The sequence below is a fragment of the Hydra vulgaris genome, chromosome 12, assembly GCF_038396675.1.
Source record: "Hydra vulgaris chromosome 12, alternate assembly HydraT2T_AEP".
Taxonomy (NCBI): Eukaryota; Metazoa; Cnidaria; class Hydrozoa; order Anthoathecata; family Hydridae; genus Hydra; species Hydra vulgaris.
In genome coordinates, this window is record NC_088931.1 from 67,057,791 (window position 1) to 67,076,569 (window position 18,779).

General features: G+C 25.5%; 1 protein-coding gene across 1 annotated transcript; it reads right to left on the reverse strand.

Annotated features, from left to right (window-relative positions):
- Positions 1–430: 430 nt before the first annotated feature.
- On the reverse strand, positions 431–13,874 carry LOC100215062 (synaptotagmin-7). The gene is made up of 4 exons (XM_065814203.1): positions 13,716–13,874; positions 12,578–13,431; positions 2,083–2,197; positions 431–936 (listed from the first exon to the last, which is right to left on the reverse strand). The coding sequence occupies exons 1-4, from the start codon at positions 13,738–13,740 to the stop codon at positions 629–631; spliced, it is 1,302 nt and encodes a 433-aa protein (XP_065670275.1). The 5' UTR covers positions 13,741–13,874; the 3' UTR covers positions 431–628.
- Positions 13,875–18,779: the final 4,905 nt, after the last annotated feature.

Here is an 18,779-nt window from a genome sequence, read left to right on the forward strand (position 1 = left end):
TATATATATATATATATATATATATATATATATATATATATATATATATATATATATATATATTTGTTATGAATTTGGACATTGTGATTATCCCTATATATACAATTACTTTATATACACCAACAGTACAATATGTACACCTAACCGATATAAAATGAAGTTAAAAAGTAGGTAAAAAAAACTACACAGTATTAAAGCTAAAAAATACACACTACTAAGACAAATACACACTTCTAAATATACAACAGCATATATATATATATATATATATATATATATATATATATATATATATATATATATATATATATATATATATATATATATATAAACTACTATATGTATAGTCACCTGACCAATATAAAGTGAAGTTTAAACGCAGATAAAAAAATATGATTTGGTGATAACTTCTTGCACCGAAGCTAACGTGTTTAGTGAGCAAAATCTTGTTTGAATGATAGCATATATTAATTCTTATATTTTGTCACTTTAGCTTCAAAATAAAAACTAGCATATAAATACTAAAAGTATAAACAGCAGATGTAAAAACCCTAGTAACCAGCTACTAGTAAAACTAATTAGTAACCAGCTACTATTAGAATTGGTAACCAATTGGCTACCTTTAGAACTAAATCTTAATAATCTTATGCCACATGGCAATTGGTTTGCGAGGATGGTTCATCATATCTGTCCAATGTTTTAAAGACTGCCCTGCAGTTCTGTACCCTATGGTTACCTGTCCAATAGATTCATTAGGAAGAATTCTATCAAAATCTATTACAGTAAGTACAAAAGAAATTTCACGTATCTTATCAATAGGCACGTCAAACTCAAAGTTTTCATTCCAAACAGGATTTAGGTCACGTTTTTTTATTGTTGTTTTCTTTTTATCAATACGTTTCCCAGAATATATGAGATATATTTTTATATAAGGATCTAAAATAAAAAGGTACAAATTAATTATTAAAAAAAATAAAGACAAAAAACCACCAAAAAAAGTTAAATTGATAAAAATAAAAACGAAAAATATCAAATCATTTAAATCAAAATAAACTTCAATAAAAAACTAACATATGTCAAATAAAATAGGCACAAATGGATTTTTTAACAACTTTATTTCAAAAAAATTTTTTATATATAAATATTTAAAAAAAATATTTATAATAATGTGATTAAGTCCACTTTCTGAAATTCTTTTATTATTGATAATTTTTACTAGAAAAAAATAATATATGTGCTGGTTTTTAAAGGATTTTGTTGATGGTTGCATTTTCCTAAACCAAAGAGTTTAAAATGTCTTCTGATTATTTTCATGATAATTTCAGAGGCCATTTTAAATATAAAAAAATTTTGTTTTAGGGACTTAATCACATTGGCTTCTAAATAGCTCATCAGCATTTGCCAATAAAAATAAGTCATTTGACTCAAAACATTGGTCAAATATTTTGTGCGTTGATAAAGCTAACTTTTGTATGATTTTAGAATTAACATCTCTCATACAATCACAGATTCTAATTTTTCTCAGACAATCACAGATGATAAATTTTCTCAGAGAATAACGGATTCTAATTTCTATTTGGAAAACAGAAATAAAGATTATTAATATTTAAAGACGTAAGGAAGTGCCAACTATTTAAAAAAATAAATAACAGTTGTGTTAAATAATTGGGCGCTGATAAGATTTCATCTTTTTGCCAACGTTTTTTTGAAAAACTTTTTTAATAAAAATTAGTATTAATAAAAGTTATTTTATTATTTCTACGTTACAGAAAATTCTGAATAAAACTGACATAATTATGTTTTCTATCAAAATTATGACACAATTATGGTATGTATCATAATTATGACATAATTTTGCTTTTATATTTATGACTACTACACATTTAATTAGAAAGTTTGTTTCAAATTTAATAATATAGTTAGACAATATTTAGATCAAAATGTTTTGTCTAATATTACCCTATATACTTTAGTACTTCTAAATACACACAGTCTAAATACTTCAGCATGTTTACATAATAAAATACAAACAAGAAAAATATTTTTTTTAGTATTTCTAAAAACAACAACAACAAAAATTACCACAACTGCCTGTAATATCCATTTTCTTGAGGTTTGAACACTTAATAATACTTATTGATATTCTACAAGAAGTAGGATTATAACACATTGAAATCAGAAGATCACCAAGATAATCCTAGAATAATAAAGTAAACAAATCTTCTCATTATTATAAATATATATTCTCCATTAAATATCAGAATATATAGGGATATATAATTTTATTATTCATTTTTTAAGTTGTGATTGCATTCTAAATCTTTTTTTTTTATATTATTTAAAAAAATAAGATTCAAGAATGCAATCATATTAGTTAAATTAAAAAGTTTATTTTTTTGGAAAAACAACAACAATAACAACAGCAAAAAAAAACTATTGCTTAAATAGTGCAAAACAAAAACAATAATTTTATTAAATAATGCAAGGTCTAAGGTTACGACTTCACTTATACTTACCATTTCTGACAACAACTTTATATTTAGGCTATAGAACTATTCAACTTGAAGAAAGAAATTTTCTAAGAAAGACAGTGTTCTATGCCTCCCTGAAAATGTTTAAAAAATATTTTGGATGGAAAAAAAAGTGATGTAAAAATAGTTAATTTATAATTTAAAATACAGATAAACATGCACTAGCAATAAATTTTTTAAATGAGCGAGTCAAGTTAAAATTTGATTTTTCTGCTCCTATTTTAGGGGTGACATCAGCTTTAAAACCATATCTGGTGAAAATACATCTGTGACAAATAATATTACCCCCCTGTGAAATAAAATGAAAAATTAAAAAACACAAAATATTTTGATAGCACCTTACAAATATCTCTTAGAGTTGGCCAAGAAAAATGGAATCAATGAAATCATTAATTGAATTTTATAAACTCGTTCTACCTCATCCTTCTTGTTTATAATTCTGATCAACCAAAAGCAAAAATCATGCTTTTAATCTATGGTATCTATGTGATAATAAAAAACCTGCTGCCTATGCAACTCATTTTTTAAAGAGGTTAAATACCAGAAAATCAGTTTGTTGACTTATCTTTTTTTTAAAAACTGCATGCTTGTTGATCAATAAATATCTAAGTCTTCTTACTGATGCAAAGATTAATTGTATTTTCCCACCAGATAAAAAATTGAAAAACCAGGACTTACCAGAACAATTTTATTTTGTTATTTTTCCAGGACATTTGCTTCATTATTTTCAGGTCTATTCTAGGACTTACAAAAATAAGTTCCAGTAATTTTCAGGAATTTCTTTAATGTTTGCCCAAAATAAAACAATAACTATATAACACTGGATAAATAAAAATTTAAAAACTATCGATCAAAAAACTTGTATTTTAGAAAACTTTTGGTGCCTTGGAACTTCAATGATTCCAATAATTAAAACAAAACAATAATAAAACATAGTAAAAACATTTGCTAAAAAATATAATCTTTTTTGTACTAAAAACTAGAAAATAAACTTTTTAATTTAAATTTAATAGCTCAGTAAACTGTAAAAGATTGACAGTATTGCACAAGATTTATATAGAAACATACCTGTCAATCTTTAGTTTACTTGACTATTAAATTTAAATTAAAAACTACTTTTTAGTACGAAAAAGATTATATTTTTAAGCAAATGTTTTTGCTATACTTTATTTTCTACTTTTTAGTCTTTACAGAAAAGAGAGTCTTTACATAGAGTTACAATATTTAGCAATGCGTTTATCAACCCATTTGTAATTAAATCGAGCTTTTTATCCTTATTAAAGAAACAGAGTATTTCCTGATTAAAGAAGCGGGATATTTTTTTTAAGGGATAAATTTTTTTTATATAAAAGTAAAATAACATAAAGTAAAAATATTTCATATGTATTGCCACCCTTTTTCTCCCACATATGTAGTATATTTTTATATTAATATTAAACAAAATTATGTTATAAGTTATTTTTTCAATTTTATTTAAAAAAAATTATTTTTCAAAATAAAAGTATTAAAAAAAGATTAAAAAAAAATATATACAAACCCACAAGCAATCTTATCCAATTTTAAAATGAAAAGATGTATTTAGAAAATAGAACAAATTATATTATGAAAAAAATTACAAACCCACAAGCAATATAAGTCTATTTTAAAAATGAAAATGAATAAAGATTACTTTTAAAAACAAATCCGCAGGCAATATAGTAGCTAATTTCTATATAAAAGGTTAGAGCTGAACTTATCTTTGCGAGCCTTGGTAATGTGGCCTCCACAAGACAATTGGCTGGCGGAGGATAAACCACAATACCATCAAGTGAAAGAAAAGATTATAAAAACAAAACAAACTTACTTTAATTTATTTTTTATATTTAAAAATTTATTAAAAAAAAAACAACAACTAAACTTACTCATAAAAAATGGGAAAAAAAATCATTCCTTTAAAATTAAACAGTGACTTCAACATTGCACTATGTGTAGCGGAAATTTTAATATTTTAATTATTTTTTAACTGAAACAAGTTAGTATCAATTAACAAAAACATATCAAAACTTTTTTTATTTGCTTTTTTAAGTGCGGGATTTTTCGGGGTAAGAAAACCCGAGTTTTCACTAAATCTTTATGTTACATAAGATAATTTCTGAATTTCTTTAATTTTTTTGCATATTATCAAATAAACAATACATTTTGTAAATTAAAAACCAAGAAAAAAATTGTTTGGATAATTGTTTTTGTGTGTTCATAAAGATTGATTGTTTGAACAATGTTACAAAAGAGGTAGCCAGTTTTTTATTTGTAATAAATTTTCTGTAATAAATTGAATTTTTATAAATGAAATAATATTCTGGCTACCTCTGTAGTAACATGGTATAAAATCAATTCAACTGTAGTAGGTTTTATTAAAAACCGGTTAGTTAGCAAGTGTAAAAAACAAAACTGGATGCGGAGTGGTACATTTGTTCCTAGTCTTTAAGTTATAACTTATAAATTAAGCATAGTTTAATCTTTTAAAATGGTTACTTTCAATCATAGCAAACTTTTCATAAGTAAAAATGTATTTGCATGATGCATGTGCTATATTTTTGCAGTCTGTGGATCATTCCATATCAAATCACCTAATGTCCCCCAGGGTATCACCTCAGATTTGCTTCAAATTTTTACCACCCACAGATTTATGAAAAAAAAAACAATTCTGAAAATTTCAGCTTGATTAGCTAAATTGTAAAAAAGTTATGATCGAATCAATATTGACCAAAATTAGAAAAGTTTCAGTATCTGCTTACAGTAGGTTTTTTCAATTTTTGACAGACCATAACCTCTTAAATAAATTAGGTGATTACCTGAAAATTTGTACAGTAATAGTTTTTCACCCAAATATTTTATTTTTGCAGGTGTTTTTAATTGATTTCATACAGATTTTTAGTTATTGTACCCCAGAGTTGCTAAAAATTGCAATATTAAAAAAAATAAGTTTGCAGGGAAAAAAAGTTCAGTTCAGAAAAAAAAAGTTCAGTTCAGAAAAAAAAAGTTCAGGACCACTAATTTGACATTTTACTTTGTCAAATAGACAAAAACTGACATAATTGTGCATCATTAGTTCTTTTTAAATTCATTTTCATAAACTTCTCATTAATATCTTAGTTTTCATTACAAATCTCAAGCACAAACCCTATGTACCATTCATCATTGTAAATGCATGCAATGTATTTACCAGCTTTAAAGTTTGAAGGGTTTTTTTGTACCAAGTTGACATTATTCAGCAAACAGGTATATTAAACAGGTTTGCTAAAGATTCTCTGTAAAAATTATTTCTCTCTACCTGGTACAAAACCGTCATACTTGGGACTTTGCTCATATCTTCATATATCGTTTATGGAGGTTAAAATAAGTTTTATGGTTATAAATATCATCGCTTGATAATATATGCTAACACCTATATAAACAGTTAGTGTGGTGCTAGAATCTGATTTGTAATTGCTGTTTGTAGACTTGCTTTTGGTTCTTTTTTTTTATAGTTCCTCCTATTCCATTGCATAGGCTTTTGCCAAGAAACATAGTAAAAAGGTGATGCTCAGCAATATATATATATAAATATATATATATATATTTATATATATATATTTATATATATATATATATATATATTTATATATATATATATTTATATATATATATATATATATTTATATATATATATATATATTTATATATATATATATATATATATATATATATTTATATATATATATATTTATATATATATATATATTTATATATATATATATATATATATTTATATATATATATTTATATATATATATATATATATATATTTATATATATATATATATATATATATATATATATATATATATATATATATATATATATATATATATATATATATATATATATATATATATATATATATATATATATATATATATATATATATATATATATATATATATATATATATATATATATATATATATATATACAGGGCGTTAGCCAGAAATAAATTTTATACCGCGTTTTTGCTGTATTGGGAATTTTTATTGTTGATGTTCTAGAAAATGTTGGGAATTTTCTAGAAAAGGTCCTAAAAAACTCAAAAAAACACAAAAAAAAAAGGTCATTGACTTTTGGGAATTTTAAGCCCATTGGGAATTCCGCGTTATACGCGGCACCATTGGGCTAGCTAACACCCTGATATATATATTTTTTAAATTCACCTCCCCAAGGCCGATAAGGCCACTACTGATGAGGAGGCTACTTGTGGTTATAACCCTCTCTCAACTCTATAACTCCGAAACACAAACCTTGACGAACAAGGCCGCTGCGCGGAGAAACAAGTTGAGCGAAAAAATACTATAATAGGCACTACTCTAAAGAGCTAGTGTCCATTGTACCATTTACTAAAATTCATTATTGTGTTACTTGTCATTCAATTAAGTCTCATTCTTTTACTATGACTGTTTAAAATTGATCCAAAAATTCTTATTCATCTAGTTTTTTCCCTTGAACATCAGTTCATTAGGATTCCCTTTCTTCATCTTGCTTTCCTGATTCATATAATTTGCAATCTTTTAAGTCATCTGTCAATCGTTATCTTGCTCTATAAACTTCATCTTTTCTCCTCCAGTAACTTCCAACTCTAATAGTGATTGCTTGCAGCCTTAATAAAAAGCTAGTACCATTTTCATTTTAAAATTAAAATAAAAAGGGTTCCTCTAAAACTGTATTTTTTTTAAAGTTTTCTTTTCATAGTAAAAAAACTAAAGGAATTTTTTTAATATTTTTAAAATAATGGTTTGACTCTGATTTGGGTCCAAGTATTTGTTCACCAGTACTGATTCCATGAAAAGGATTACATGATTTAAAATTTTATGTTTTTGAATTTTCAAAATTCTAATAATTAGTTAATTTATCGGTTTCTGCCTTTTCTCATCCATCGGCATTGGTATCAACATCAGCAAAAAATGCTATTGGTACATTACTATCTAAACTCTATTTTTTTTTCTAGGAACTCCCAACTTAATAGTGGTTGCTTGCAGCCTTGTTGGGTATGAACAAGAATAAAAAAATCTACATACATATAGATAACAATGCTTAAATAGGTTACTTTAAATTATAACAATAGAACAATACAAAATAAAATTATTCTAAAAACAACATTATGGTAATAAAGTATAAGTACATTCAGCTGTTATGTTAAAGCATATAAACATCAACTTAAAAATAAACAATATTGCTTGTAAACAAAGTCAAAATAAAAATTTATCAGAAAAATTGTAAGTAATGCATAAAGTTTAGTTTATTTATTAATATCATAATCCAAGATAAAAATATTAAAATGCCATCAGTTGGAAAATTGGTAAATTAATAAAAAAAGCTGATGATGATACCAATTCCGATTGTGCAAAAAGTGGCCAATTAAGCCGAAGCATCGGTACATCACTAATAATTTTATATCTCTAACTTTAATGAGCAGAGATATAAAACATTTTTTTAACTCTGCTTATTTGAAAAACTGTTAAAATTAGTTATTTATAACTTTAATAACACTCTTGTACAAACTTTTTACTATTTAAACTTGATACTTATACTAAGAAGACATTTGTTTTATGAAACACTACTACACAAATGTTACATAAAATTAGATTTTACTAAAGATATATATTTTTAAGAATCCTATTATATTATTATATTTCTATTATAGAAAATTTTAAACTTAACTATAAATCATTCATTTATTTATTAAATTTGCAGCAAAAAACTTACAAGAAAATAAATAAAAAGATTTATAGTAAAAAGTACATTTAAAAGAAAAAATGTTCTCAGTTAAATACAGCAATTATTATATACTTTTATATTATTATAAAAATAATATATTACATATTTTTATTAAAACAATAATTAAAAATAAACTTTAATTCATTCATGAAAAAAAGTGGTTTTTAATAACCAGTAAATTGAAAGTAATTTAAATAAGGGAAACAAATTTTAGTGTATTTTCAAATTACATCATGATTATTTTTCATGCTGATTTTTATTATTCCTTGCATTTTTCTACGATAAAGATCAAAATCTGATGACCATTTGTGATATGTTCATTGATGTTCCTAACATATTTAGCTCTTCTTTTGTTTGTTTTCATTACTGTTATTTGCAAGAAGTACCTTGTGCACTTTTTTAATGAAAACATCAGCCATCAGGTAATTAATGGTTGTTGTTATGATAATGCTAATATTAAATTTTCTTAATGTTTTTTTTTTTGATAAACTGTCATTTTATTTTTGTTTTGATCCTCAGTCAATTTTTTTGGTTTAAAACCACCACTTTCGATAAAATTTGAATTTCTGCTACAAACCCAATTAAAAGCTTACCCCTAAATTTTGAAAAACTGTAAAAATTAGTTATTTAATTTAAATATAATAATTTAAATTTGCCCCTAAATTTTGCGCCAGAGTCACCGAATCGTCATTTCGCTCAACACATTCAGCAACTCTTTTTCTGCCATTCGGTGTAGATAAACATAGTGTTTTCTTTCAACTTGTTTGGTTGTATGTATTTAATACTGAAAAATTGAACAATTTATTTCTGGTTGTTCTAAAAGCTAATTTGGTGAAATAAATGCTGACACGAATTCAATTTAATATCAGACTTTCGGGTCATTTCGGTATTTACAAATAATACAACAATTTTTCCAATTCTATTACTATTGTTGGTGCATACAAATGCGTAATTTGATATTATTAACTTATTCAAATTTATGTTATAGAAAACCTTTTATAATGACCTATAACCTTACATTATGAATTCGCTATTACAAATTTTGTATTTCTCATTTACATATTACAATTAATACAACAATGTAATTTATCATTTACATATTACAATTTCTTATTTAAACATTGTGATTCTCAATTATGTTTTACGATTTCTTAATTACATGTTGTGTTTCTAAATTACATATTGCGATTTCTTAATTACGACTTTCAAAAAATATCATTGATTCTTGGGTATCACAAGAACTCTGCAAACCATGTAGAACAATTTTGCGCAGGAAACAAGAGGGGAAAGAAGTTATACTCCATCCTCTGTTTAATTTCAATTCAACATAAGTGAAACTTTGAACAAGATGTTTTGGCATGATGTGTTATTGCCTAATCTGTTAAATTGGTTGTTCAAATCTGCAAGTAAAACATCCTCTTGAAAAGCAAACCATCATGTGAAAGAACCAAATGTATGTTGCAGCACATACCTCTGCCCTTTAGGAGAGGTTTGCCTTACCAATGCTCTCAAATAAAGTTCAAGGAAAACATTCAATCTTTAGCAGCAAAAGATGCCAGAGCAGTCAAACAAAATGAATTATCCCCTGAAAGAACAATTCAACTTGCTAAGGTATCTGGCAGGCCTCCACTTACAATTACCCTGGGTAAATATTTATACTTAAATAATTTTTACATAAACATTCAAAGAAAATCTTTAAAAAAAAAAGACATGGTTATGGGAAGTATATGTTTAACAAGTTTCTAATCACTTTAAAAACGAATAATTTAAAAGTTTTAAACAAACTTTCTGAACAAAGTTTAATATAAAAATAAAATATGTATGTTTTGCTTTCAGGTCAAAGTAGTGCCCAGCCACTATCAAGCACTCAAGATGTGACCACTCTAGCTCTTTTAAATGTGCAATTAAATTTGGGACTATCAAACAACAGATTAAAGAAACTGGTCAGAACTCTAAACCAAACATCAAACAGCAAGATGGTAGAGCAAAATTTTTATAAGAACTTCTCAAAAGCAGGTCAACACTTGAGTTATTTCTTCACCTGCAGTGACTTAAAAATTATTGACAGAAAAGGAGATTCTGGTACAGTTTGGGTTGTTGCTCACTGCAAAGTCAAGTCTTGTGAATCATGTTATAACAAAATAATTGGTGGATATTTTGTTAAGCTCAGAATTGATGGTTATAAAGATTTCCTCAAGTTTTGTCTAAGTATTGTTGATACTGTGTTAAGGATTGATAGCTCACTGCCTCAAAAATAACATCTCACTCAAATGACTGGAAAAAGACTGGAGTAAAGAGACAAATTCTCGTTACGGTATCAGAAGATTTGCCAGAAACTCACTCCAACATTGAACAAATCTGGTCATTGAATAATACAAATGGAGTTAAACTAATTTTGGGTTGCAATATGAAAGTTGCAAAAATAATTTGTGGTCTTCAAACCTATTCAAGTATGCACCCTTGCATATGGTGTGACGTCAAATCCAAAAGCCCATATCATGGGTGCCAGTTTGTGGGAAAGCAATGTAGATGTATTCCAGCAATTTGCTGATACAAACCCAGCATTCTTCGCATAATTAAAGCATTCAAAAGTTTCATTTTCGTTGTAAAAACTTGCTTTGGATTGATCCTTCAACCAGATTTTGCTAATATAATTGAAAATTTCAAAAGGTATTACTTAATGATAACTGACGCAAGCATTACACTTAAAATTCACATCGTCTTCTACCACATCAACAATTTCATCAGCCGCAAAGGATCCCCCTTAGGACCCTTTAGTGAACAAACTGTCAAAACTGCTCATCAAGAGAAAATCATAGCTTACACATTATAATGAACATTTTAACCATTTTAATCCTTAACTTTTGGTTTTTTTAGCAGTTTTTTTTTGCATTTTGGCAGAAGTTTATACTTTAGGAAATGTTGAAATATTTACGGTATTCAAACCACACTTTAAATAGCAAATCAATATTTTTGTCAATAGAATGAAAATAGTACATGTAGCAATAAAACAATGACCATAAAATTTAGTGATATTACATAGTAGAACACTCATGTAACCTTTATTTTGAAAACAGCAATTGAATATCACAATAATCTGTATAGTTTTGAGGTCTAAGTAGCAAAAAACAAACAAATATAAACTATAACTGACAAATCTTTAACCAGTAAACCAATCTGACTGAAATTTATCCAGAGTTTGGTGTGGCCGTATGCAACATTTGCACTAATTTTTATCAAATTATATGCAGTGGTTCTCATTCTACAGGACTTTTATTGTTGCACTCTAAAGTCAAAATTTCACTTAATTTAAACATTCAAATTAAATTATTTTCCGAGGACAAAATTTAAAGGTTTCAAAATTTGCATCACAGGCTACCTTGATGTGTATGCTATCACACCATAAGTGGCGTTCTTGGGTCAGTTAGGCTGGTATTATCAGGATCTGTGCTATTAGTGTACCAGCCTAACTTAAAAAAATGGAGAAACCAGCCTAACACAACAAATTCAAAATCAAACTAAAAACTAGTTTATTTTTGCACTACAATGACTTCTAACGTTTTATATTGAAAAATGGCACCAACAATTAGGAGTTAAAATATCTTCGTATAACTATCTGAAACAATGTTTAACAAAATAAATTAATGCGTACTTCGCCAACCAGATATTTCATGTTTATATTTATATTATACATATTAGAGACAATCGAAAAAAAATTTATTGTTATTATTATTATAATCATTATTATTATTATTATTAATTACATTTTATTAAAAGTATATATATATATATATATATATATATATATATATATATATATATATATATATATATATATATATATAAATTAGTAAAAAACACTTATCTAATTTTTTTCTTCAACTTTAAGTTTCACCATTGCTGGATCATCAGGAAGAGTCTCTTCTACTCTTCCTGCTGATCCAGCAATGGTGAAACTTAAAGTTAAAGAAAAAAGTTAGATAAGTGTTTTTTACTAATTTATGATTGCTCTGTTCTTTAAGGACATTGAGCACTTTATTTGTAAAATACACTAACATAATTTACATATATATATATATATATATATATATATATATATATATATATATATATATATATATATATATATATATATATATATATATATATATATATATATATATATATATATATATATATATATATGTATATATATATATATATATATATATATATATATATATATATATATATATATATATATACGTAAATATACTCACAGTTGAACCTTTGCAGGGCTTTAATTTCTTAACAAATGGAACTGGCTCAGATTGTAATTCTATATCTGATAGAGCAACTTCAATTTCACCAATAGGATCATTTCTAGAAAATCTATCATAGTCTAGTACTTGCAGATAAACAGACCTTTGAAGCAGTTTTTGATAAGGAAAACCCTCAAAAGTAAAAACTTCATTCCAAATTGGATTAAGTTTTTTTCTTTTAACACGAGTCTCTAATTTATTTTTCCTATCTGGAAGCAATAATACTTTAACATATGGATCACTAGATCCAGATATATCTTTAGCTGGTAAATTAACAGCCTTTTGAATAGTCAGTTTCAAAACAAGTCCATAAACATCATAACTTATACTAAAATAAATAGAGCCAAGGTCTTCACCTCGTTCAGTCGATGGATCTGGCTCATTTGGTATGGAGCTCCATGAAGATACTATTGTGTCATAAGAGCCACCTAAGTCTTTATTTTTTTCAAGTGGTGGTTGCACATAGTTTGTACACTCGTTTGTACGTTTAGGTAAAGAGTTTATGTCAAACACAAATTTTTTCTTTTCTTGATTTGGCGTTATTTTATTCGAAGAACTTGAAGTAGATTTAGCTGGTGATGGGCTAATTTTATTTCTGCTTCCATTATTTAAAAAAGAAAAATCATCATTCTTTAACAATGGTAGTTTTGAAATCGACGCGTCATCTTCATATAAATTAGCCTCATGATCATCAGATCGACTCTCTAAAAATTTCTTTTTTTTCTTGAAACACCAAGCACAAAACAAAATAAATACAACAACGCATACAGAACTAGCCACAGCAATTGTAGCAATACTTTTCCAAGCTATAACTAAATTAATTAATTTAACATTAGATTCAAAATAAATTCTTTATAATTGCAATAAAAATTCTATTATCCAATTTCTGTACAAGAAACAAACAATATAATTATCTCAATACCTTATTTATTTATGTTCACTATCATATAAAAACATATAAATAAATATGAGTTGACAAAGATCATATCACTATACGAAATTAATAAATGAATTTTATCACATGTTCAAAACACGTTAAACATGCGACATTTATACGCTCTTAAATACTTGGTCTAAAATTATACACAAAAAATACCTTGTATATGCGATATAACAGCCATATATCTTTATAATAATTATTTAAAATATATCTTATGAACGTCTTTAGTTATTTGAATCATTTTTTGTAATTGCTTCCACCTCCCCGTTCCGTACCAATATTATAGGAGTTTTATCAGGGGGTTTGAACCATCGATACATTAGGATTTATACTAAGAGAAATTTTAAAACTAATACTATTCACGACAAAAAGATGAAATCATGAAAAGATAATAACATTTACTTATTTCTAAATGTACTTGATTTTTAAAATTGTTAGATTTGCTCGTGTGTTTTAAATTTTTTTATTTTAATCTCAAATAAACTTTATTTTAAAGCAATGGGATAGCAAGACAATGTTTACTTTTATTTAGATAACATAAATACATTTTAAATAAAGCAAAGAGATGTTAAGTCAATAGAAAATAAATTCTTAAGTCAAAGACTAAAGAAATACTAATAATAAAATAAGGTTTACATTTTGAGGCATTCATAATGTTTTAATTTTTTATGATTCAATTTTATCTTAAATTCTTCAAGGCTCTCAAAATACTTTTTCAAGCCTCGACTTAAAAAGAAAATTTTTTTTACATATCCCTTTCAAAAAATATTCAAATTTATGCAGATTTTATTTCCATTTATTTAAAATTAAAATAAAGAAATTTACCAACTCTATTTAATTTTTTTTAAGGTGAAACACGTTCGATGCAGCACAAAATATTTCTAATGAGGGCATTGATAATTGTTTTAATATATAAATATTATTACATTTGACCTTATTACATTTGACCTTATTACATTTGACCTTTTTTTTTTTTTTTTTAATTATTATCGTTATTAAAATTCTTATTTTTGCTTTGTATATTAGCTTTGTTTTAAACAAAGCAATAGTTAAAAACTTTTTTAAGTTTGTTTTAAAGGCAAGGGGTCTTTTAAAAATATGAATTCTTTGGAGTTAATAAGTATACATAACATTCTAATTTTAAAATACAAAAGTTTACAATAAAATTCGCAAAAAAAAAAAAAAAAAAAAAAAGTATAAGACACTTTAATTTGCATATAGCAATCTTAATTTAGTTTTGTTTTTGCTTTCAAAGAAATATTGTGCTTCTCTCTCTTTTTTTTTTAATTTATTTGTTTAAAAATAGATTTATAAAATGATTCCCATTTATTTTGTTTAAAAAATATTTGTTTGTTTTTTTAACAACTTCGTTTAGATTAATTATTTAAGAGACAGTCTTAAAATATATACGTTACACAAAGATTACAACTAATTGTTTAAAATAAATTTTTTATTACTTACTAATTAATACATATAATATGTATATATTACTAAGTATTAAATATTCATTAAAAAAGATTAAAAAGATTTTCCGCTCTTGTTTTTTTTTGTTTTTTTTTTAATATATATTACGATGGAGATTAATTCATAAATTCTATTGATGGCAAAAAATTCCTAATTAAACTTGGAGCAAGCTTAAAAAAAAATTAAAAAAAACGAAATTTTTATTTCAATAGTTTATAGAAGAAAAAATAAAATTCTTATTTAAATGTCGCAGCCATTTAGCAACAAAATTCCAACACTACTAGTCCCACCACCATTAGCACTGTATGTTGAAATATTACTAACATAGATTATTGTAGAAAAACATTTAAAATAGTTTTTTGTTCTCTCGTTAATTTGTTTATTTAATTTAAAAATTCACACATCTTGAAACAATAACAACGGTGCTCTTTTACTCAAAAATGTACACTTAAGAAAATGTCTTTTAAATATGTATACATATACATATATATATATATATATATATATATATATATATATATATATATATATATATATATATATATATATATATATATATATATATACAGTGATATAACCGTATATACAGTGCTATAACCGTATATATATATATATATATATATATATATATATATATATACGGTTATAGCACTACCAGCGTCCTAGGCGAGATTTCTATGGCGCCCCTAGCTCAATTTAACCCCATTCAAAAAAAAGGCAAAGGGTAAAATAACCAATTAGTTTCGCCCAATTATATTCGGCGCCCTGGGCCATCGCCCAATCAGGCCCTACCCTAACGCCGCCACTGTATATACATATATATATATATATATATATATATATATATATATATATATATATATATATATATATATATATATATATATATATATATATATATATATATATATATATATATATATATATGTATATATATAATTAAAATTATTTATATAATATAATAGATTTGTGTTTGCTTCTAGCTCTTTCGGGGTTTTCATTTACTACAGTATTAATGATATCCATTTGTAATGGCATCTTTATACTATTTATACCGGCGCCGACATTCTACGACTTTTCGTTAATTATACTTATACTGATCGTTATCAATTAATCGCTAATTATACTTAGATAATCGTTAATTATACTTAGATTGATTAATTGTAATTTTTGTTCCAGATGTGTCATTAATACAGCTTTTAATTAAAAAAAAAAATTAGTTCTCTTTAATTCTCTTCAAAAATTATTTATTTTTTCTTTTCTTCATTCGAAGCTTTTTTAAATTGCTTTATTATTATTATTATTATTATTATTATTATTATTATTATTATTATTATTATTATTATTATTATTATTATTATTATTTTAATTAGATTAATATAATACGGTGGTTGAAGGAAAAAGAGGAGGGGGGGGGGGAAAGAAGGTGAAAAAAATTTCTTATTCTTAATCTTTATATTTTGACCCGAGATTTTTGAAAACCAGTATATTTGCTCAGCAATCTTCTTCAAAACTAAAAGTTTAAATGAAGTGTTGACCAAGCTTAAAAGAACTCCTTGAACATTTTACAAAACAACTCTTTGAACATTTACAAAAACAAGACCAGAGAACATTTTAAATCTAATATATGCTGTAAATAAGCTCTAACAGATTAAAACGCAGACCCGATTTTACTGACATAAAGTTATGTTTAATAAGTCAAAAAATCAGTAATGGTATCAGTAAGATTTTTCTTACAACATTTTTTTGTCAATAAAAATTTGTGTATAAATTTCCCTACTTTATAAATATATTGCTTTGACGTTTGATTCAATTTAAAAGCTATTTCCAATTGACTTAAAAGTAAACATTTTACGACATAGCAAATATTAACAAGTTTTTTATTTGAACTACCACATGTTTTGCAAGTTTTTTTAAGTGATTGCAGTCTTTGTTGATTTTGTATGAATTTCAGAATACTGGTTTATTTAATGATCTGCTATGATTTAACGATTTTTGCATAGGTTCTATTGCTCGAATAGACTTAGCTTTAACAAACTGTGAAACATAAAACATTTATGTATGTATATATTTTAAGTTTGTAATTGATTTTTTTAATCAATATTAACCATTAATTACTAGTTCATAAACATAATGATGACTCGCTATCCTGACTATCATGCATATTAGGGTTCATACCACTTTTACCAAACTGACATCTGTTACAATTACAAGAATTCGAACTTTAAGTAAATTTTTGTAAGTTTTACAAAAGTAAGTAAGACCAAGTTCAAAATAAGACATAAACTTAAGAAAATCTATAATGTTATAATTAAGTTTGCACTATAAATCATGAGCGGATTGATGTTTAACGTTGTGGGTTCGTTGGGGGTGGCACACCTTCAGAAACATTTTTTTCGAGAATCGCACTTGTGATAAATATATTTTATCGTTGCTTTTATGTGTCTTTTATTATAACTATTAAGTACGTCTAAGACACTAAATAATCTAAAACAATCTAAAGTTTGAATTTGCTAAGTTTTCTTTGTTTAACAATTTTAATTTAATATTATTGCAATTATTCAGTAATTTAAAAATGTATTTGCACTAGACATATTACTGAAAACAAGCATTAAAAAAGAAATTTACATTCTTCCTATTTATACAATTTTTTTTTTGCTATACTTTTTATCCAACGGGTAAAGTACATTCGTTGGACATCTTAAGGTCATCGTGCAGACTTGGAACGTCTATATGACTTTGTATTGACGTCTTACTGATGTCTGTAGCTGCTGGGTTACAGAAAAATGGTTTATTGACAATTTAAAGTTCATGCTCTTAGCCAGCTCACGTTTAATTAAACTTAATGCCGATCCAGAAAGACGTTCTTTAGTCATTGTTGGTCGCAGATAATTTTGATAATCTTTAGTCTACTCAAACTTCTGTCATCATAAGCAGATGTAAAAGGGAGAGTCAAGTCAATTTTGTAGAGTATAGACTAATTAGGAAAATATGATGTCATTTATTTCTCAATTAAGAAAGGATATACGTCTTTCATTTGTAGTTTAAGTTTCATTAATGGAGATATCGATGCTACACATCTTTAGAAGTAGGGCCGGCGCAAGTTGGTGTTTGGTGAGGAGGGGGAGGTGTAGACTATTGAAATTAGTAAGTTTGTAATTTTTTGTTTTTTTGTTTTGAAAAAAAAATCGTTTACTGCTTTCAAATTTGCATTGTATTTTATGAACATCTGTCACTGGACAGTCACAATAGTTTTGAAACACCGAACTATGTTAAAATCGCATTGACTGAGAACATTATAATTATAAAAATATTTTCTTAAAAAAAAAACGTCTCCGTTTTGTTTTCTGCCATAAATGCGGACAAATTGGTAAAAATATTAACATAACTTTCTTTTTGTATACTTGTATAGCTCGATTACTTGGGCGTTGCTTAAGAAAAACATAATAATAAAATCATTGCAATGCAAATTTTCACTTTTAAATATCATTTGACGATAATGCTGAAAACGGTCTAGGTAAGAAATTAATCAATGTATACAAAAACGTTCTAAGTCATTTTTTTTTAATATTTGACTTTTTGATGAAAAAAACTGCCTCTACAAAAATTCCTCGTTCAACTTATACTTTAAAAACACCTCAAATATGCTCATAAAAAAACCGTTTAGACTATATCTATATTTCCACAAGGAAACTACGTCAGTCAAATCCGCCGTACAGGGTTTCTCCCACGCAATTTGATAATTAAATTGCGTTA